General features: G+C 37.3%; 1 protein-coding gene across 1 annotated transcript; it reads right to left on the reverse strand.

Moving 5' to 3' along the window:
- Positions 1 to 6,715: 6,715 nt before the first annotated feature.
- LOC113079606 (uncharacterized) lies at positions 6,716 to 22,460 on the reverse strand. The gene is made up of 10 exons (XM_026251849.1): positions 22,175 to 22,460; positions 21,504 to 21,620; positions 19,902 to 19,934; positions 15,083 to 15,133; positions 14,124 to 14,435; positions 9,633 to 9,941; positions 8,863 to 9,162; positions 7,838 to 8,134; positions 7,393 to 7,704; positions 6,716 to 7,136 (listed from the first exon to the last, which is right to left on the reverse strand). The coding sequence occupies exons 1-10, from the start codon at positions 22,458 to 22,460 to the stop codon at positions 7,054 to 7,056; spliced, it is 2,100 nt and encodes a 699-aa protein (XP_026107634.1). The 3' UTR covers positions 6,716 to 7,053.
- Positions 22,461 to 23,923: the final 1,463 nt, after the last annotated feature.

Here is a 23,923-nt window from a genome sequence, read left to right on the forward strand (position 1 = left end):
GTAAGTTAGTTTCTTAAACATTGCAAGGAGACACGATAACGTGATAAAAACATTATAAATGCGTTTCTGCAACACTGTGAAAAGTATATATATATATATAAAAAAAAAAAAATTGTCATATACGTAGGATAAAAACGTTATCACAACCTTTTCACTACTTGAAGGAAAGAAGAAAAAACTAAAACTTCTTACTGGGATAATATGGAAACAGCTCACACATAGGCCTGTTTTTAGGTTTTTAAACACTCGTATATGGAAATTTGTCAGTGATAACTTATTTGAATTGTTTGTATTTTAATAATATCCATCCAATAACTTTTCAACGAAAGTCTTCATTCTCTAAGCAATTTTTGAAAAGCATCCAGGGAAATATTTTGGGCATTCAATACCAAGCCCTATCTTTTTGAATGGGGAAATTCTCAACAAATGTGATTGAATTTCCCCATAAATGCTGTTTCTTCTGCTCACGTGAAAAGCTTATTTGATGCTGGAGCAGCTGCGCATGCTTAGTCCCGAGTCTGGCTGCAGGAGCTTTTAACGCAGTCGATGGACCATGGACATCCCAAAGGAACCCAGACAGCAAGCTCTTTTGGCCCAGATCTGGCCCACATCCAGCCGAAAGAGCTTGCTGTCTGGGAACCAAGCGAAACCTCATCAGGCTTCTGTGAGACACTCAGTATAATGAACATGACAACTTTGCTATAGACCCCAAGTTTAAAACTATATCTTCTATTACACTGTATTCATTCAGTTATACTAGTTTATTTACACTGACATATACTGCCTCACTTTAATGGGTAAATTAATTTTACATAGAGAAAATTTACTAACACACACATACACACACACACGTGCGTTGTGTACATTAAAGGGATAGATTACCCAAAAATGAAAATTCTGTCATTAATTCCTCACTCTCATGTCATTCCAAACACTAAGACCTTCATTCATCTTCAGAACAAAATTAAGATATTCTTTATTAAAATCCAAGGGCTTTCTGACCTACTTCAAGGATGCAACCATGATCAAGGCATAAAACAATTTATTCAACAATTATTTTCTTCCTTCACTGTCTGTGTCCACTTTAGACGACATCAAGTAAAAATAAATAAATAAATAAAATTAAAAAATCTTTTTATATTATTATAGGGGTGCAAAAAGGTTATTTGTGAAAATAGTTCAAAAACAGAGTAGATCCTTTATAGTGAAAGTGAAAGTCGTGACATTTCCCGAGTATGGTACCTATACTCGGAATCGGTGCTCTGCATTTAACCCATCCGGATATATATATATATATATATCCGGATATATCTCAGCACCCGGGGAGCAACTGGGGGTTCAGTGGCACTTCAGTCATGGGTATTGAGGGTGGAAGAGAGAGCTGTTCATTAACTCCCTCCCACCTACAACTCTTGCCAGCACCGAGACTCAAACCTGCGACCTTCGGGTTACAGGTCCAACTCTCTAACTTTAGGTAACATCAAGTAACAGAAATGTAAAGCAAAAGAATTCACAGGATTGACTGGTGGACTGTCAATTCTGTTACATACTGTCAGCATTGTTTCTCTACTTTGGTACGTAACACAGTCTGACAGAAACAGAATTGACAAATCTATTTTTATAAAATAAATTTTGCCCAAAACTCCACTTGCTAGCATAAATGCAAAGAGAAATGCATAAATGGAACCATTATTAAAATACTTTTGAATAATCCTCTGTGTAATCAGTGTTGAAATCTGTTTTCATTTTAATGTTGTGGTGACACAAAACAGATTGTAATATCATCCCCTTGGAATTATAAGGTTCTATCTGTATTCTTAGTAGTATTGAGATATCGAGCTTCAAAGTTTTTGCATTCCATTCGAGTGTGTAGATATAACCTTCTTGTTTTTATATATATATATATATATATATATATATAAAACCCCCTGTATCCCAATGTATACAACATTAAAAAAAATCACATAATGTAAATAAGTTGTCACAGAATAACAATATGGGAATTACTCAATTTTGACAAAAATGTCAGATAGAACCTTATAATTCCAGGGGATGATATTTTCTCCCCGATTCCAAGGGTTATCCCTTAGTACATGGTGATGCTGCCACCTTGGCAACTGGGAAGAAATGGAAGCTGGGTGCAGCATAAGCAAATGCAAAAGCTACCATCAGAAACTGGGACATAGTAGGGCACGTCCAACAGGGTAGTGGAGGCTTTGGGTTGGTAACAACAACGCCCACACAGGAAAAGGTTACTCTAGCTGAGCGCCATCCCATGGTGGTGATGGAGTTACAACACTAGGAGGAAGCAGCCAGACATGCCAGAGCAGAGAAAATGTTATCCTCAGAGCCACATGACATTCTGGCCTATCCAGCTAATCTACAACTCTGGCTTTGGAGAGAACCCAGTGTGTCACCAGTGAGCAGGGGTCACTAATTAAACCCCCTGACCAAGATGAAGCCTCAAAACCCACTCAAGACAAATACACATACTTTTCAGTGGTTCAGATTTTAGAGTGAGAGTGACATAATTTCCGGTGTCTTACATAGTTGTGGGAGATGATTCCAGCAAATTAAAGGCAAAGTCTGGTATGGTAAACTTTTTAATGTTAATGTAGAATTACAATTGGCTTCTAGGGGACTTGTAGGCCGTCTACGAGCAGAATTAGACACATGAGCTTAAAGTTTAGGTGCCTGATCCGCTCTGAGAAGTTAGGGTTAGGGTTAGTTTGTCTTGATTGCATTTATTTCACAGCACCTGCCTATTTTTACAATCTAGGTGAGATTGTCTCAAAACAATCCTAATAATATTATATAAAGGTCAATACATCATATCTAAATACCATATAAAATACAAAGGTTTGTGCATTGGTTATGGTGACTGAATGCAAGTTGCCTTAAAGTGTTGATAAATGACGACAACATCCACTGCTTTTCATTATGTTAATAATTAAATATTTTATTGTTGTTGCAAATGCAAGTGCATCGAGATCATGTTTTAGCCACTCAGAAGCATTTGGTAACAACAGAGTAACCGTTACACAAAAGAATAACAGAATTTAATGAGATTTAAAATAAAAACCTTTCACATACAGCACACGTGTATTTGATTAGAATTTGTCAAACAAACAGCCATTACCAACTAAATAGAATGCAGTAATGATCTGACAGAAAGATCAAATAAACAGATACTTTGAGCTAAGTAGGTTTATTTAGAATGTAGAAATAGGCCTGATAAAGAAAAAGAATAATCAAGTGTATAACTAAAACACTGCACATATTAATCAAACATGAATTAATTCTAATAAAAGATCCAAAAGAGATTCGGTCAAGAGCAGAGAGTGATTTTCTTCTTGCCTTTTGTTGTTTAATCAACATTAATGATAAGAGGCAAGTAAACGATGCTGCTGTCCACTTAATACGTGCTCCGGCTGTGCTTATTTAACATCTAGCGCATTCCACTCTTCATTTTCTCATTCATGCATGTTTCTTTATCACTCTTTGGTCATGTGTATATAACCTTTTAGTGCTGATGCATGGATTTATTTATGTATCTTACATATCTTAACCCTTTAACGTGTACGATCACACCGGTGTGATCAGTCTTGGCTGGTCCCTGAAGCCGGTGTGATTAGAACATTCAGTGTGTCAACCACAAAACCATAAATTTGCAGTTTGTAAAATACACGCTGATGTCTATAGAAACGGCAATAATGATCCTAACAAATATAATCTGACTTCCTGTTTTTATTGATATCATATAGAGATTGTCTAAGTAGCTATAAAGTTTACTCTGCCCTTCTCTGAATTTACTGGAGACCTATTTCAACGTGTTTCGTGAGGAGAGGATGAATGTGCGTGTTGATGAATCCCACAGCTCAGATTCAGCACGAACTAACATGGCAGCGCCCATCACCCGATATAGATCAACTAACATGGTCGATATAAAAGTGTTTAAAGTACCAAATATATTTACTTGTACATATTGCAGAATCTGAATATCATATATTTCATAATATAGTGAGTATGTTTGCAAATATTTTGAATAAAACAGGGAAATTTTATAAAAGCGATCCATGTGTCGCCATGGAAACAATAAGGTGATAAATTCTAAAATAACTGTCGCCTAATGGTTTGTTCACTCCTGATGCGAATGAAGCGTTAAGCGTGAGTGCTTTACATGTTAAATCAGTGCAAAGATGCGAATAGACAACCTGCGGCGCGAAATAAGCGTTTCGGGCATTTTGACGCGCGAAACACGCGATTTTAAAAATCTGAACTTTGGCGAAATTTTGCGCTGCGTTAACCAATCAGGAGCTTGCTCTAGTAGTGATGTGATTATGATTAGCAAGCGGAGAGGAAAATCCGAAAACAACAATGGAGGACAAACTTATCATCAATGAATGTGCATACCAGGAGCTGTATGATACTTCTTCATACTTTTACAGAAACAGGAATAAAAAGGATCTCGCTGGGAAGAAATCAAGATCAAAAGATCACCTGTTAGATTTACCCAAAACAAATTATATTTTATGTTAGAACAACTAAAGAGACATCAGAGCCAGCTGCACATATCAGAAGGTCTAGCCGAGGTGAGAGTGCTCTCGGCGGATACATGAGCACTGAGCTCTCGCTGATCGCATGGAGCTGATTGTCTCAGAAATCGGCGAACAACATTTTTAAATAGGCACTGTCTTTATAAATGAACCGCAGATTTTAGTTTAAAATAACTACATTCTAGTCTGTAATTCTTTTAAAACGACATGTCATGACACGATAACAGTAATATTTTGAAAATTGTCTGAGTAAATGGTGGTTGAAATCACAATGCTGCGTGAACTCAACTGGCAGGAGCCCCTCCCATGACGTGAATTAGCGTCTGTTGTGAAGTTAATTTCACGCACAAATGAAGCAAATTACACACACGAATTCAACGAATAAACTTAAAATGTTCAAGCGTCCATTTGCGCAAGTCACGTATAGTGTGAACGCACAGTAAAGAAACGCACGCTGGTGGCTCAGATAGAATATTTTAAACTCACCTGCAAAAGGGTTAAAATATGTAAGACTTGTTTTAAATATCCAAAAAACACTAGAACAGTGTTATATATTTAGTTTACTTGTGTACAGAAACTATCCCACATGTTTCCAAGAATGTTTAAATCTAGAAAAATAAAGAAAGTTTAGAGAAATGAAAAATTAACTAGTATAACAAGGCTGTCATACAGGGGCGTAGGCAGCAGAGGGCCTAAGGGGCACAGGCCCAGGCCCGCCCACTCTGATGACAGGCCGAGTTGAATTATAACATCTCAAATAACTAAATAAAATGTGTGTTTCCATAATTCTTGAGGAGTTTGACTGCCAGCAGTATTAGCCAATTGTTATCCAGGCTGTTTTGGGCAAGTCGTGCATGTAAATTCTTCACCCATTTAGTTGGACTGTAATTTGTAGCTGTGTGTTAGAAATTGTCACAGTGTCAGGTCTGTGTTGCCCTGGGTGTCCACTAGTGGTCTCACTTCCCCATACTCACCCCACTGCAGGCACTACATTTCCCACGAGCCTTTGTCCCATTCATCACTGTTAATTGCACAACTGGTATTGCACTCAGCCGTCTTCCCTTTCACCGTCATCAGCTGTCCATCTATACCAGCCTGTCTCATTCTGTTTCATGGAGTCCTTGTTTTCCGTCACCTGGCTTTCTTGTGTTCCCTGTGTTTTCCTTGGTTCTTGGTTCGTTTTGGACTGATTTATGGTTATGACCTCTTGTCTGTTTTTGGATATTGATACAATCTGACCCGACATGAAAGTGAAGACAGCTGAGTGCAATAACAGGGGTGAAATTAACAGTGATGAATGTGACAAAGGCTCATGGGAAATGTAGTGCCTGCAGTGGGGTGACTATGGGGAAGTGAGACCACTAGTGGACACTCAGGGAAACACAGACCAGACACTGTGACAGAAATGAAAACAGCATCAATGCATAATTCTGTAGGAAAAGTATTTTAAAAACTTGCACTGATGAGGGTGAAAGCCTGTCCAATAACAATGAGACAGTTCCACATGTGAACCTGTTCATTCTGTGAAGCAGTCAAACACTACCGTCAGGCCAATTATGAATGACATTTGAGCTCACTCAGTGTTTTCAGCTGCCGTTCAAAGTCGTTTGGTGTGCAGGGTCTAAAGAATTTAAACTGGCGTCCTCACAAAGATTAACCTATTTTTTTTTATAGGCCTATATAAATTTTGTGACTGACGCCAGCAATTAACTACACCTGTTTCCTTATTTGAAGACCAACACTTTAGTTGTATCTAATTTGTCCTTTTCAATTAATGAAGGCCTGTTACATTCTCCTGATTATTAGGCCTATTCATATTATTAAGTTACTTTTATTCTTAAATTAATATTACAATGATTTCATAGTGCATCACCGCAAAACTGATGCGCTGCGAGGTAAAGATTAGGCTAGATTACTCTTCATTGAAAACGTTTTTTTTTTTTTTTTTTTTTTAAGCTTTCAAAACAGGTTAATATATTATAAGCCTATAATTAAAATTAATACTGCAATCATAAAAAAAAAGAAAGAGAGAGAAAAAAAACATATTTCATCCAACATTTTAAAAAGAAATTAAATACACTTCTACAATCTGTTTTTTTTTTTTTTTTTTTTTTTTGCACTAGCCTACATGTTCAGCCAACAATAGAAATATTAATGGAGTAAATTAAAACATTTAGCTACTGTATATAGCATTATCAGTATATGAAGTAGATTTGTGTCTGACGAAATAATTATTGCACAAAGTTTACACGTTGCATGTGTAATATCCACAGGCTTGCCTTCCTGGATTAAAACATATTTTTACAATATTGCAACATAACCAGACCCCCTGCCGCCCCCCACCCTTAATGCCACAGGACTCCATCCATATTTACGTTTAAGAGGTGCACAGGTTAATTTTGTAGTTTCAGTGGATGTATTCTAGAGGTCAGGTTCAGAGGATCAGTTGTTGATTTCACAATGATTGACACTGGTGGTTGTGTCTTACTTCATCAGCCTAAACTTGTGTCCGCTGCATATTCGTTAATTCAGAAGCCACTTCATTTATCATTTCAGCTGCTGATTTAATCTTTGTAGAATCTGAAATACAAAGAACATGAGAGACGTTAAAAAGAAGGAAGATCTTGAGATCAATTCTGTTGAATTTAGCATAAAATTACCAATTACTAAGCTCAGCAGTAATTGAGCACTTGTTCTTTTCTCGCAAATGATGACATTATCATATTTGTGAACTCGGTCTCCAAAACATACCAAAGCAAGAGGAAAGTACTCGGATGATATAGAATGCTCAGACTGCAGGCAAATTGGATCATATTAGAAGAGTTGATTTGCTCACCATAGACCATGACGTTGAATTCCCAGCAAATGTTCTCTCCACATCTACTGACGAACCTTAGTTGATAAATTCCAGTGTCACTGGTTCTGGTGTTCTTGATGGTCAGAGATCCGGTTTGATGATGCAGCTCCAGTCTGCCTTTGAATCTCACATCGCCATAGGAAGTCTTACTGATGTCTCCATTCATTCCAGCTGCTAGGGTTTTATCTTGAAAGATCCAATGTACCCGCTCACCCATTTCTATGGTAAAGTCAGTGATTAGAATTAGACATTCTCCCACCATCGCTGACACTATCTTGGGACCGGACTCACCTGAAGAACAAACAATGAATGTTACTCTTTACTAAAATAAATTTGGTATTACATTGTCAGATTCAACTGAGGTATCATGTCATTTTATCTGCTGCTGGATGAAAACATTTTGAAGTGAAACTGAAGGACTTACAACAAATGAAAACTCTGAACTTCTGGTACGAGGTTCTTTGGCTGCTGACGATCTGTAGTTTATAAGGTCCGGTTGGGATGTTCTTGATGGTGAGAGATCCAGTGTTCTTGTCCAGCTGTAGTCTGTCTCTGAATCTGTCATCGGCCTCAGCGTATATGGTCTCCTTGGTCTCTCCATTCAGCTGAGCAATGAGATAGTTTTCATCTCCAAACATCCACAGGAGCAGATCATCTCTCCGTGTTTCGATATCAGGGTTTAGAGTCACATTCTTGCCCTTCACCCCTAAAATCATCATCACTGTGACAGATGAGATAACAGCACAAAGATAAAGAGAAACAGAGTTTCTTCAGAAATAGAGTTTCCAATATATAAATGTGTGCATGTGAACACAGTTTGACAGTAATGCACAAAGACCATTCATGTACAGTTTTAAAATCAACTTGAAATGGACATGGGCGGAGCGATAAATAATATATCGAAATATATTCTGAACATCTGAAAGTCCGGCAGATGAAGTGCACTCTCTGGAATGGCATCTTTCAGCCAAGTTTTAAGAGTTAATGAACAGCACTCTCTTCCCCCCAGTACCCAACAACCATTGATGTAGCACTTGTACAAGACACTGAACCCCCATTTGCTCCCCGGGCGCTGGATATAGCTGCCCACTGCTCCGGGTGTGTGTTCATAGTGTGTTTTCTTCTCACTGCTGTGTGTGGGCACTCGGATTGGTTAAATGGAGAGCACCAATTCCAAGTATGGGTTACCATACTTGGCAAATGTCACCATTTTCACTTTGATGGGAGGCATAATTCTGAAGTTAATTATAAAATACCATTACATGTACACACATACAGCAAGCACATTTAGCCCAGCAATGCAGCATTGTTTTGGATGTTCAGTAAGTTATGTTGCAAAATGTACATCATAAAGTCCATCATTTTTTTTTTTTTTTAGCATGGAGCCTGCACAGTTTGAGCTGGATCATCTGCAAAAAAAAAAAAAAAAAACTGAAAGGAGATACTCACCTCTCACAGAAACATTAATTCTCTTGATTGTGGTCCCTTTTTTGCTGATGACCTTCTGTTTATAAACTCCAGTGTGTTCAGTTGTGATGTTTCTAATGGTCAGGGATCCAGTACTAATGTCCAGCCCCAGACTGCCTCCAAATCTCCCATCAGAAGTAGAGATGTTTCCATTCCCTTCATTGATTTCAGCTATGAGAGTGTTTTCATCTCCAAACACCCACAGTATCTTATCTTTTTTCCGTATTTCAGCATTAGTCTTCAGAATCAAAGACTCTCCCTCCTTCACGGACACATTATTCACTTTATGCCACAGCAGCACATAGAAATATAGAAAGATTTTTACATGTGAGTTAGTAAAGCTTCATTGTTTTTGTTGTTGAACGCTACGCACATATGGCGTCGCTGTCGACCAGCTTGCATCACTTCCTAGTACACACTGTCTGTGTGAATGCAACCCTTTAACTGATACTGGGAAATAGTTCACACAAAAGTATCCCAGTACTTTAGTACTGCATATTTAGTTCTGGAACTAAAGCGGTGCAAAAGGCCCTACTGTGTGTGTACTGTTATTTGTAAGTTGGTAATAAACTGTAAAAATAACATGCATAATTATAATAATAATATACATTTTTAACAAATAATTTATCTATTTTTGTGTGGGCATTACGTTTTGAAAGCCATTTGGTCTGTAAGAATGTTTTAGTAAAAACAAAGAACAAAATCATCTCACAAAGATGCTTTTAAAAATAGACTACAACACAGCTACTCACAATTTATTACGATGTTGAATCTCTTGTTTTTGGTTCCTTTGCTGCTGCTGCTCATCTGTAGTTTGTAAAGTCCAGATTGCTCTGTCCGCATGTTCCTGATGGTCAGCGATCCAGTCCTCTTGTCCAGCTTCAGTCTGTCTCTGAATATCCCATCAGTGCCTTCATATGTTGCTCTGGTCTTTCCAGTCATTTGAGCAATGAGATTGTCTTCATCTCCAAACATCCACACAATCAGATCATCTTTCTGTGCTTCAGTATCATCAGGGTATAAAGTGACTGATTGTCCCTCCGTCACTGACATTACCACGACTTCATTTGGGACAGCAGCGCATAAAAGGAGGAAAAAAAGGTTGCCCTTAGATCAAGTGTGGAAGTTGTTTTTATCATTTTCAAAAGGTCATGACATGAGTAATCAAATTTGCTTTGAAACATCCTGCAAACTCCATAGCTTAAATCACCCTCCTCATTATTAACAAAGCATTTATTTAATCAAGTGCCACAAAATGGCTCGTTTTGTATCTGAGGGGCTGCGTTCAGCCCCGACAAGATCGGAGCAAAATGTTTTTCAAACGGAAACAGTGGTGCATAAAAAACCCTGTTCTGATAATGCAAGAGTTGCAACTACGGCAGATGAGAAGGCCATTATTTGTGTTTTTTTTTTTTAAAGAATTTTCAGAGCCTGATGAAATTGGTATGAATACGTGTTTTTGCCTTTAATGTAAATAAATGTGCAAACAATATACTTGCCCTTGTGAATTTATTTAGATGTAGATTACATGCGAGTTCCAGTACCGTGTTGTTTATATTTGTTGTTGCTGATTTGGCTGACATTTTTGACACACCCACCAAACAAGAGAAAACGTATCTCAAACCCTGTTGCATACCATTGCATGTCATTCAACCTGGAAACAATAGCAAAATTTTGCACACCGGTTTGAGCTTGAACTTGCCCCAGGGCTCAATCATTTGCAAGGTTTTTACGAATAGTCATTGTCTCACCATAGGCTGACGTTTAACTCGCTTAATGGCTGACACTTGATTATGCTGAATGCGAGTGTTGCTAGTGATGGGAATTACAGTTCTTTTCTACGAACTGGTTCTTTCAGACAGTTTGTTTCAATGAACCAAGTTCATCGAATCCCAGAAGTAATGACGTAATTTGCGATGACATAATGACGTGAAGTCTATCATCCTGGGCCCGGGATGAAAATACACATTCAAATAAAGTCAGTAATCAATAACATAACCATAAAACAACTGAACAAGTTCAGTTCAGATGTGTTGTGTCAGTCATAGGCAATCTGTTTGGTAACTTCACGCTGCATCACGCATTCGCAGTATCATCAGCTCATAGGTTCCTTTAAATCGGACGTGTCCAAAAGAAACTGTTTTCTGTTCACTGTACTGGTGATTCGAAAACCGATGTAATCGGTTCCTGAAGAACGAGAACCATTCTAAATGTCATGCTGCTCTGCTCAGTGTTAATCTTCAGTCATTGTACTGTTTGAGTAAATTAATTACTCCAGAATATATGTTTATTTTGACTTAGAGGGAGTGGTCAGCCACATTAAAATAAAGTGAATAACTTGAATTTACAATAACGTGAATTTGTGGATTAAAACTTACTGGAGACACAAACCATTTCAGACAGTTCTGTCTGATATGGTGAACTGGTTCAACTGGTTCACTAAGACGAAACCAGTTAAATCGAACGATTCGTTCGTGAACCGGACATCACAATCTTGTTTACACTTGATACATTGTACAGATGCGCGTTCACTTTCTGACACCGTCCACGTGTTTACGTCTGTCATCAATAGGACAAATGAAGTAAAAGAATGGTACATTGTCATGGAGAGTTTACAAAAGGAAGATAAATGGTAGTAGATATGACTGCAGCTGCGACACAATTTGAAAGTAAATGATTTAATAACGTATTGTCTTGAAATGTTTTATTTAGATTATGTTGTCAAAACACATACAAAAGCAAGGGAGGGACGTTGATACCGTTTCCTATGCAATGACGTTGGCCAATTCTACATTAAACATGTTAGGTTTTATGGCTTTTTTGTTCAACATAACAGTAAAGATTGTGGGGAAACTGTACACTTTTATCATTCATCCATGCATGTTTATGTTACATCTGTAAATAAAAGGAAAGAAAATCAGCTACTACTAAACGCAATGGAAAGTGCTTTAGTACCACAAAACACTGATTATGCAGGTAAAAATATCAATCTCTAAATGGTTTTATGGTTTACCAATAAATTGTGTTATAATAGTGTTAGATCATCTAAAGACCTCTGTCAGATATTACTGTGAGTTTGCCTCTTTGCAATCCCTCCTCCCTTCTTACTCACTCCGTTCCACGTGTTTCCTATTATTGTTGGAGTGTGCAATCCCTCCTCCCATCTGGGTTCTTCCTCTATCTATTCTTTCATTTTATGTCTCTTTACCTCAATGTATACACACATGCACAGATGATACATAGAGTTGAATCGGTGAAGGATGGCGGGGGACCTCTGTGGGCCCAGGTTATTGGGTTTAGTTTATCCTATACTAAAAGTTGAAGTGTTCTACTGCCAATATTAGTCCTTATATGTCCAGTAATGGCTGACTATATGCTTACTAGGGGTGGTTAATCTGTCTGATTTCCCGATTTGATTCGATTACGATTATTGAAGTCCCGATTCGATTACAGTCGATTTTCGATTATTAACGATTCTCGATTAGCGATTATTAATTTTCCGTTTCACAACAGTAAGTAGTAAACAAACTGTATAAATCATTACTAATAAATGGTAGAAACAACCCGAATGCATGTAGCGGTTGGGATTTTCAGTTTACTACATGCAGCAGGCACTCTGATTCCATGTATGGGGCACATATTTATTATTCATATGACACACAAACACAAGTAGACAAGACCGGTTTAGTTCAAAATCTATGCCCCGTGTCACATCGCCTCTGCTTCTGCTATGAGCAGCGCGGCCAGATCTGCCTCGCGCACGCGCCGAGTGTGCACAGCTCGGACCACTGTCAGTGTCATTGCTACTCTCCACCTTGCCTCCTAACTGTCCTATGAATACTTCGACCTCGTCTAATATACCCAGAGGCATTAGACAAAGTCTCCACTACAATACTGTCACCGCGATTGCGGAGAGGTGCGGTCAGAAGACAAATATACATGTCTAGCGCGGAAAAAATCTCCTCGTCCCTGCAACAATAACACGCCTGCTAATTTTGCAATGAAAACTCCGACCCCTGCAAACATTGTTCACACCTCTGACATTTGGCAAAGGACCATTTACATTGGGCAAAGGATTCACCGTTTGTGCTTGGTGTAGGGCTATACTTTCACTTTCAGTATCACCGTCATCTTCTGAATGCAGATATTCCCCTTCAGAATCAGTGTCCGCGAATAGAAGTCCCAACATTTCATTGCGGGTTTATTGAAGCTTTATTGATGCCATTAGATAATAATAATAATAATAATAATAATGATAATAATAATAATCTAATGCCAATACTCGCTGACGTTGACAACATTGGTCAGATAAAATGGCTCACTCTCACACTAGCTCCGCTTTTTTTTCGCACTGATTCAATGCGCTCTCGAAGATTTTGTTAAGGAGCCTGACGTTTTTTTGAGTCAGAGATTAAGTATTACATGTCTGCGATCTGGTGCAGGGGAGGTCGCGTGAAATTTGACACCCTATTTGACAAAATCGGCCGTTTTATTCAGTGCCGTAACTCGACCCTGGCACCAAGAGGGCTAGAGCTCCTGCCATGAAAACCAAAATGAATCCACTCGCTTGCTTTGAGCCCAGATGGAGCTGGGTGGATCGGTTGGTTGCTCGTTCCTGGTTTTTCCATTTTACACACCTGCTCTGGCTGCTTGCTAACTGGAACTGGGCGCGTTCGTGACGTTCAACTCCCGGTATAATTTTTTTCACAAAATAAAATAATGCTAAAAAAAAAAAAATCGATTTTTGAAAATTTAATAATCGATTCATACTCGTCCATACCATACTCGCGATTAATCAATAATCGATTTTTTCACCACCCCTAATGCTTACCTCAGCTAACTTGTTGTTTTGGCTCATACTCAACACTTGTGTAATCCATATCTCATTGGATAAACTAAAACACCACCCCCTGCAATGCAACTATATAATGTGTGAATGTAATAATAAACTTTGAAGAAGTTTGTGAGCAGACTAAAAGGCTTAATGTTCATACTTCTTTCCATGGGCCCATGTAAGAACTGATAATTGTCAGAAGGCATCGAAACATAAAGACAAAGAAATGTGTTAATTTAACAAATAGTTTCCATAATTTTTTTTTTATTATTATTTTTAATATTTCTAAATAATTTGTTCAGCATGTTGAAAACTCACACAAATTTAAGGTAATGTATCAAGCTTAATTTCTGAAATAACTGGCAATAAAGAAATGTGATCATTATACTGAAAAAAGTATGATTCTTACCTCTGACAGTTACAATGAATCTTTGAAACGAGGTTACTCTGCTGCTGCTGGTCTGTAGTTTATAGACTCCATTGTGGTCAGCTGTGATGTTTGTGATGGTCAGGGATGCAGTCTTGCCTAGTTTCAGTTTGTCTTTGAATCTCCCATCAGTACCATCAAAGGTGCTGATCTCTCTGGTTTCACTTTTGATTTCGGCTATGAGAGTTTCTTGAGGACCAAACATCCACAGGACCTGATCATCCCCTTTTATTTCAGCATCAATTTTTAGAGTGACAGATTCTCCCTCCATCACTGACAAATACTTCTCTTCATCTGTCACAGCAGTGCACAGAAACAGAGAAATGAGGAAAATGTAAGTGGATGAGCGCAATTGACAAGTCAGAAACACTGAGAAGATTCTGTGATCTAATAAAGCAATAAACCCCAAGAGGCAGCCAATCACTTTGTTAGAACCACAACTGTTTCTGGGGAACTACATATAAGGTTAATAAGCCTTGTGAAGCTGTGGTTAACAGTGAATTTGTGACAGCGAAGTTGGTTTTAGGCACTCCGCTTCGTGTCATCCCTAACAACGTCCCTTAGCTTTTATACATTCACTGTAAACCACAGCTTCATGAGGCTTATTGCTTTTATAAAATGGTTATTCCATAAACGTAGTAAGGTTTCACAGAATACAACAGGAACAAATAAGGTGAAATTATATAAATAAAACTTATTCTTCCACCAAACAATGTAGTTGTGTTATATGGAACTGTATGCGGTCAGGAGAGCTCCCTAAAACTACGTTCACTGTGCGTTTCCCAGAAAATAATTGCACACCTCAGACTGTTCGTCAGCCAATCAGATTCAAGCATTCTGCCCCCGTAGTATAACAATCGATAACGGTTTACATTAATGTTATGTCTTAATAATACAAGTTAAATTAGTTAAACTCTTGCTATATGAGTTGAAATACTTACATGTTTTCCATAGTTGTCCAGTGTCTGTGTCTTCCTCTGTCACAGCAGGAACTAGAAATGTGAAATTAAATTGTGAGAATGTAGATGAAGATGTGTGGTTCCCTTTCAGTCAGTCATGTTCAATGTTACGTCAATGATGAATTGGGATCTCGCTAGAGAGATGAATCACCTTTGAGTGTTAACAAAACAAGCCAATGAATGTTGACATGCAAGATTTGCATTGTGCACCCCTGATACTGAACTGATGTTCCCCACGACAGCCCCTCCTTGGCGTATTCCTCTGAGGAAGGATCTCCTTTCTCAGAGAGGGGGCACACCCTGGCACCCACGCCTAGACCTATGGAATATCCACATATGGTCTCTGAACAGGATGCGGAGCTTCTAGGTGGTTTACCTCCAGCAGTAGCAAACACCATCAATTCAGCTAGAGCACCCTCTATAAAGCGCGCCTACGTGCTGAAGTGGAACCTGTTCGTTGATTGGTGTTCTTCCCGACCGGGGAAAACCCGTGTAGATGCCCGATCATGTTTGTGCTCTCCTTTTCTTGCCGTTTACTGCACATCACGATGCAGTAGACGGCAAGTCCATTGGGAAGCACAACCTGGTCATCAGGTTCCTTAGGGAGGCAAGGAGGCTTAACCTTGCCCCCTTGGAGTGAGAGCACACTCTACAAGAGCTGTGGCTTCCTCTTGGGCTTTGGCAGAGGGGGGCCTCGATATAAGACATCTGTAGTGCTGCCGGCTTGGTGACACCTTACAGGTTTGGGAGATTCTATAATCTCTGTGTAGAGCTTGTGTCCTCTTGTGTACTTGCCTCAGATTGCCTGTAATGCTGGACTCTGACTCTTGCTGCACCATTCCCCTCTACAGACAAAAAAATGTGTGCTTAAGTGCTTCTCAGTTCAGTTTCCCAGTTGAAGTTCCTCCCGCACCCTCGGCAGTCAGGCGTGGCGGAGCACAAGACGCCAGGTCCAGCACTCGTGTGTGTGCCCAAGGTCAGTCCTTGTGCTGGGCTAGGTGCCGTGTGTAGTGATTCCTCTACTTGGGTACGTTTTCCCAGTGTTATCCAATTCCCACTGTATGAACAGCAGTGGCGGGTTCCTCCACTCACACACCAACATTCATTGACTTGTTTTGTTAACACTCAAAGGCGATTCATTTCTCTAGCGAGATCCCAATTCATCAATCACGGAAAAACATTAAGTTAACCCAACAATGTAAATTCTGACATTAATTGCCCTCATGTCATTCCAAACTTGACTTTGACTTTCATCTCTGAGACAGAAAAAATGAAGATTAATCAAAATATTTACATACATACAGCTTTTCAAATTAGTTAAAGGAGAATAAATAATAAATCTAAATATTATTTGGCTCACATTTCATTTTAAGGTCCAATTCTCACTATTAACAAACCATAAACTACGACTTTAGCCTCAAACTCCTATTAGTAAGGTAGTTGTTAAAGGGAAGATCAGATGCAAAATGCACTTTTACATGTTGTTTGAACATAAATGTGTCTTAAAGTGTGTGTACACAACCACCCTATAATCATAAAATTTGCCCAGTGTTTTTATAAAATCCACCAAAAATCATAATCACTTTCTCAGATCAAGATGTTCACAGATGTAGACGAGAATGGCTCCAAAGCATTTGAGGTGTTTTGTTGTTGGATGTTATAATGAACACAGCAGTCATCATTAACTCCCGACATCTGAACTGCTGAAGATGCAGAGGATTACTTCTGTTTTTGAATGTGCCCCCTGATCTACATAACTGCATCTATCTTTGCGTGACTCATTCGTGATCCAGCTACACCTACAGAAGATGTGAACATAAGCTGTTTTTTCTATGAATCATTACAAACCGCCTTTTCTAATAATGTGCTAGTTAGCAAGTTCCACAACGAATGCGGCTAAAGTTTCCATTCTCAGAGAACTGCTGCTCACCCCATGGAAGAGAGGGGCGGGGTGAGCAGAGATCATTAGCATTTAAAGGGACATGCACTGAAACAGGACACTGAGAACAGATCTGTTTTATTACAGGGTTTTTTTTTACACTACACTGTAAAACCCGACAAGTTAACTTAACTCAAACCGTTTGAGTAAACAGATTGCCTTGATTTAAACCATGTAAGTTTTAAAACTTTGTATTCAAGTAATTAAGTGATTAACTAAGTGCTGATTGAGAATTAGTGATGAACAGCTGCTGTTAACAAACAGAATCACTGAAGAAAAGATAAACACAAGAACTACTACAACTGACTTCAGACACAGCCTTAGATGAAATCAACTGAAATAAAATACATGAAATCTCTCAAGATCTGATTAAACAACCCCACAAACAGCATCACCAGCTCCACTTATTAATAACCAGACTGACGTTATTTCTGTCAGACGTCTACAGAAGATCTTATTGAGAATGAACTAAGGTTTAGATGTTGATTTATTGTTTCATTTGAAGTAACCATGTTAGAGATCAGTGTTTGCTTTAGTTGGGCTCTTGACCCTTGACTTCTGTCTTAGTCTTTTCTCTGGCTGTTATAACCATGTGTTTCTAAAACACATTTGTTGTAACTCAAAAGCCCAGAAGAAATGCCATCAGGTGTTAACCTGTACCTAGGTGTAGGGTGTTATACTTTATATCGGTGATGATAATCATCAATTATTGAACTGCTAGGAGTCTAGTCTCTGATGAAATAGGTGTTGTGTAATTTGATTGATTATAGTAAAAGTAATTCTAAGAGTCAAAGGTTCTGTAATAATCATTTAATACAAAGACTTTCTAAACAGTTTGGTCTTCTATGGTGTCAATTAGTCACACACAGACATTAATAATCAGAATATGAACCTCAACAATGGTGACCATAAAAAAAAAAAAATGCTGCAGAGCATGCTGGGAGCCATGGATGAGTTCTGTACTACAATAGTACCCAGCATGCATTGCAGCATGTTTTTTTGTCACCATTGTAGAGGTTCATATTCTGATTATTGATGTCTGTGTTTGACCAATTACTTGCATAGAAGAAAAATGTATGTGTATAAAATGTTTATGAAGTCATTTTTATATTAACTGATTATCACAGAATCACTAGCTCTTAGTGTCTTTTTTTACTAGGTCCACTTCTACTAATTACACACCTATTTCATCAGAGATTAGACTCCACAAATCAATAATTGTGAATAGTAATGAATAATTATCATCACCTATATAAAGTATAACACCCTACACCTAGGTACAGGTTAACACCTGATGGCATTTCTTCTGGGCTTTTGAGTTACAACAAATGTGTTTTAGAAACACATGGTTATAACAGCCAGAGAAAAGACTAAGACAGAAATCAAGGGTCAAGAGCCCAACTAAAGCAAACACTGATCTCTAACATGGTTACTTCAAATGAAACAATAAATCAACATCTAAACCTTAGTTCATTCTCAATAAGATCTTCTGTAGACGTCTGACAGAAATAAAGTCAGTCTGGTTATTAATAAGTGGAGCTGGTGATGCTGTTTGTGGGTTGTTTAATCAGATCTTGAGAGATTTCATGTATTTTATTTCAGTTGATTTCATCTAAGTCTGTGTCTGAAGTCAGTTGTAGTAGTTCTTGTGTTTCTCTTTTCTTCAGTGATTCTGTTTGTTAACAGCAGGTGTTCATCACTAATTCACAATTATCACTCAATTAATCACTTTATCACTTAATTGCAATGTATATCTTCTTTCAGTGAACTCAACTGAATTAAGTTCAGAGTACTTATAACTGTTAGTTTTTTCTACTTGAACGGTTTAAGGCAATCGGTTTCCTCAAACGGTTTGAGTTAACATAACTTAAGGATACCTGTTTACTCAAACCGTTTGAGTTAAGTTTACTTGTTGGGTATTACAGTCAAGGCAAATGGTTTACTCAAATGATTTGAGTTAAGTTAACTTGTCGGGTTTTACAGTGTACCATTGAAAAATTTTAACCAAAGTATGCTATAGACTTTTCATGAAGACCATAAAGAATCCTACCAATTTGTGTGGAAAATGTCTTCTGATGTCCCCTTTAAGTTAAGGTATTGTGTAGCATTAGGGATGTAGTATATGGGGTCACAAAGAATAAATGCTTTACAAGTACTAATAAACAGGCAATATGTTAATAATAGGCTTGTTAACAATCAGCTAGTTAATAGTGAGAATTGGTCCCTATATTCAAGTGTTACCTAATTTGATTTATTCTTTTTAATAAATAATCATCTTTTTGTAAATGTTTCTAAATTATATATTTTTGTTCTATGTGTAATATATCTTTTATATATAATGTATACATATTTTCTATAAATAAAGTAATAGTAATGATCAGATATGAAATGGTAGATGAATTCACTTACAGTATTAGGAAACAAAAGCATTAAAGCAAAGAAAAAAAACACCAGTGCATCTCCATCTTCAGAGTTTCTGTAATAGTGTCTGAAAGAAGAAGCTGAATGAAGCCATAAACAGTGACACATACAGATGTGAGATAGACAGCCAACACAAACCTAAAAACAGCCACAGCAAGCTTCATGCTACATTTCTCAGCCTTGCTCTTAGTTCTGTGAACTATAATGTAGTTGTGGTCAGTTCTGCATTTCTAACAAATATTCAGAAATTAGTATATTGCATTAGTATTATGTCATGCAACTCAGTAATGGACAATCACACATTATATGAATTATTGCATTAAATTACAAACAGAGCATGTGGTAAGAAAAGACAACAACATAGAAACACTGAATATGAACACACATACATAACTCTACTGTCCGAAAATCTCAGTTTGCCATTTCAGCTGTAATACTTACTCTCGTTTAACACTGGTTCAGAGATCTCTGGTTCTTGACATATCAGCACATAGAAATGGAGAAAACAGGAGATCATTAGAGATGATCCACACCATTTTTTTCAAACACCATTTGACGACTGTATGTGCAGTTAAGTGTTTTTTTTTTGGTGAAAATTGTCCTCTTTGCTCATCAGTCAATTACAATACTATTACGGTCCTTTAACAGAAAAGTTTCTATGAACTATTATAGCATTAAAGAGAAAGAGAGAGAGAGCTCCGTAGGATGGCATTTAACTTTTTTTTGATTGACCCATCCTTTTAAGCAAGCATAAACAAGTAAAACTAATGACCAGATAAGAGGCAACAGATTCATTGACACTTGACATATCTTTTTCTTGTTTTACATCTACATCTGTGAGGTGAGATGAAGAGCACAGGCAGACCAGCTACAGTTGAAAATGGCCAAAAGAGAGCAGGATTATGATTTAAGGACTAGTGCAACCTGTGCGGTCACAGATGTTATTAAATATTACAGTAAAACAATCATTAGAACAGTGGTTTTCAACCTGTGGGGCGATGGTATTGCAGGTGGGCCCGCAATTACTATTAAAATAAATAATATATTTAATATATATAATTAAATAACAAAACATTTTTTAACTGTAACTATGCTTCCACTTTTCGAGCTCGGTGATTGTTTAAGAATAAACCGCCAATTTATCTTAGATATTTTTGCTGCATATGCTACAGAACAACAAATTCAAACATGCATAAATGGCTGTCAACATGTTCCCTCCTGACTGCTTGCTCCGCTGACTGTTTCCCGTTTTGCTGAGCGCTGCCAGTCCGAGTTATATACCTAACTGTAGGTTCACACACTGTCTGTGATGGGCCTTTATTCCGAGCCCATGTTGACGGATCAGAGCGTTTACACTGCACGCGGTAAAAGGCTAGAGATAAAAACGTGCAAAAATAATTAATATCTAGCACACGAGCATAGAGAGAGTTGTAAGTTTAAGTGAGAGGAGACACGTTTTAAGTGCGCACACTCTCTCCGGGAGAGAGCAGCGTGTATCTGAGCAAGCACGTCGTGCTCGTGCTCGAGATTCGTGCTCGTGCATTATTTTAATGTGCTTTCGCGTTACAATAATGCGCTCTCTCTGCTGCTTCTGCATTGCATACACATACTGTATACACACTGCAAATGTGTGAACCTGTATAATGTATAACAAATCTATTTCAACACCTGAGTATAGTGATTATTTTGACTTATGTCTGTTCTAGAGACGTTACAACTTTTTGATAAAGCTCTAATTGGTTTTCTTTTGGAAATATATTTCAAATTCATCCTAAATGTATTTATGACTGTAAAGCATATATGTGTGCGTCAAAATTGTGATTAAAATCGAAATAGCTAAGTTGATAAAAAAAAATCAAGATTTTTTATTTTTTTTGTCCATATGGCACAGCCCTAGTTCATTCAATAAATATAGTTAACAATCTAGCTTGTGAGTACTAAGTTATTACCCCAACAATAGCGGGGTGAGATCTTTCTTATTTATTCATTTTTATTATCAAAAAAAGCTCATGTTACACTTGCTGTGTGAGTTGTAACACTTACCCATTAAACGCTTTGGATCACAGATTCTGTGGCGATAGTAAAAAGCAACAGCAGCTCCAGCTGCAGCTATCAGTAAAAGAGTAACACATATTCCTGCAATAGCACCTGAAGACCGTTCTGGTACTGTAATGATAAAGAGAGACAGGAACAAACACTTTAAACATCAGCACTGTATAACATGAGAAGATCTGATAACTACATCTCTATTAATGATCCTTAAATTCATTTTAACATTGAAACAGTAGTGAAGATACATATTTTAAGAAGTCACATATTTTAAGCTTAGATTTCGTCTGGGAAAGAAGTTTTGAGCTCTGAATGTTAAAGTCATGAAGTTTATTTGAAAAGGAAAATCTGATTCCTCATGATTCTGACATCATCACGTTACAGACAGATGATGAACAATCAGATCTGAATCTTTCTAGAGCTGTTGTATATAATCAACATCTGTTCTGAGTATCAGTCATGTGATCACCTGTGGACCAATCACAGCTGTGATGATAATCAGAACAACAGCATGACTGTGATATCATGAAACTAAAACTATGATAGACTGCTGAACACAGTGTAACTAGTGTTTTGTTCACTGCACCTTAAAAATCCGTTTAATTCAATTTCATTTATTAAGCAATACACATTTGAAAACAACTTACTAAAACAAGTATCCTCACCTAAAACAGTAACATTGAAATTCTTCTTTGAGTTTCCAGCATTTGTGTGGTCGATCTGTAATTGATAAAGTCCAGAGTGTTCAGTTTTCATGTTCCTGATGGTCAGAGATCCAGTCTGAAGATCCACCTGCAGTCTGTCTCCAAATCTCTCATCAGTTTTATTTGACAACTTCTTTTCAATAATTTCAGCAATGATTGGACCTTTAACTCCAAACCTCCACACAATCTTAATAATTTCCTTTATTTGAGTGAGATCAGGGTTCAGAGTGACAGAATCTCCCTCCATCACTTTCACTTTTTCTGTTTCAGCACCAAACACACCTGAAGAACAAACAGAAACAGTTTCTCAGAGATTTAACTCACAGAACATTGTACAAATTCACCACATCATTTAGTCTCGTCTTATAAACACAAGCTAAAAATAAAGATTTTTGCAGTCCAACAAATAAATGAGAGAAAATCTCATTCATTTATCTAGAATCTATGGATTGCATGTATTTATTTAGCAGACACCTTTATACAAATCTTCTGGATTTGTGAAGTGCAAATGTTAGTATTTATTTAGTAAAAATATTCAAATAAGACCGTGGGGTAAAATGGCCCTCTGTTTGCCAAATACAGTAGGTGCCCTTAGCAGACTATTGTAGTGCCCCTCCTTCAAAAAAACAAACACTTACTATAAGGGGTCAAAATAAAACGTTAATACAATATAAAAATAAATAAATAAATTGTAATTCAATTGCATTATTTATAAATTACAATTTTAGCTCTAGAGAGTTAACAATGGCTCTGATTTTATGAATACAGTTGTCTGATTGATGTTATAGTCTCAGACATTCAGAAATCACACAAAATAAAATGAAGCGGTTTTAATGCGATAAAACCATGGTTAATTATGGTAAGGGCTGTGAAGTCCACATGTTTTTTTGTTGAAGAAATTAGAGACTGTAGCATTTCTATCTCAAAAAGATGGCCAAAAATTTAATATTAAGTGGATTTTTTAAATAAATGGTTGGTCAATATTAAACAAGGATTTGATCGTTTTGATCGCCTTTGCAGGCAATTGTAATAATGTATTTTTTTTATTACATTTTGTATTTTAAAAGTGTTATTCAATGTAATCATATGACTATTATTAATAATAACCAATTGCCTAGTTGTTTTATATAATACATTTTAATGCATGGAAACTGCAATATTAAGTCAGATGCATTGTTGGTGGCGAAGTTATTACCATATTAAAACACGTTCCCTGATACAGTGTAGCCTAGCTGTTCATGTGTATTCAGCCGCACAAATGAAGTGGGAGAGAGAACGAGAGAGTCACGTGCTTATACTGCCTACAGCTTACACCATAAAATGCTTTAAATAAATTAATTAATTAATTAATTAATATGTGTGTGTGTGTGTTTAGAATTGTATATGTATATACTGAGATCGAACGAAACTTGTTTGTTTGTTTGTTTGTTTCGAGCAACTGCATGAGATGGCACCCTACGCAAACTGCGTAGCCCACTCCGCGTATAGAGAGCGGCGTACTGTGACCCACCCAAACTTGGTATAGAAGGCCACAAGTGGCATATTGTTTTAAAAACAAAGATTTTATACAGACTAAGATTCGTTGAAGAATTAGGCTACCCTTGCTGTTTATGTTATGAATGTAATCACTGTTAATATAAGAAATATATAATTATAATTATTACATATAATAAATAAACCTTAAATTTCTGTCGTGAAAGTGAAACTAAA

The sequence above is a fragment of the Carassius auratus genome, unplaced genomic scaffold (genome assembly GCF_003368295.1).
Source record: "Carassius auratus strain Wakin unplaced genomic scaffold, ASM336829v1 scaf_tig00028723, whole genome shotgun sequence".
Classification (NCBI taxonomy): Eukaryota; Metazoa; Chordata; class Actinopteri; order Cypriniformes; family Cyprinidae; genus Carassius; species Carassius auratus.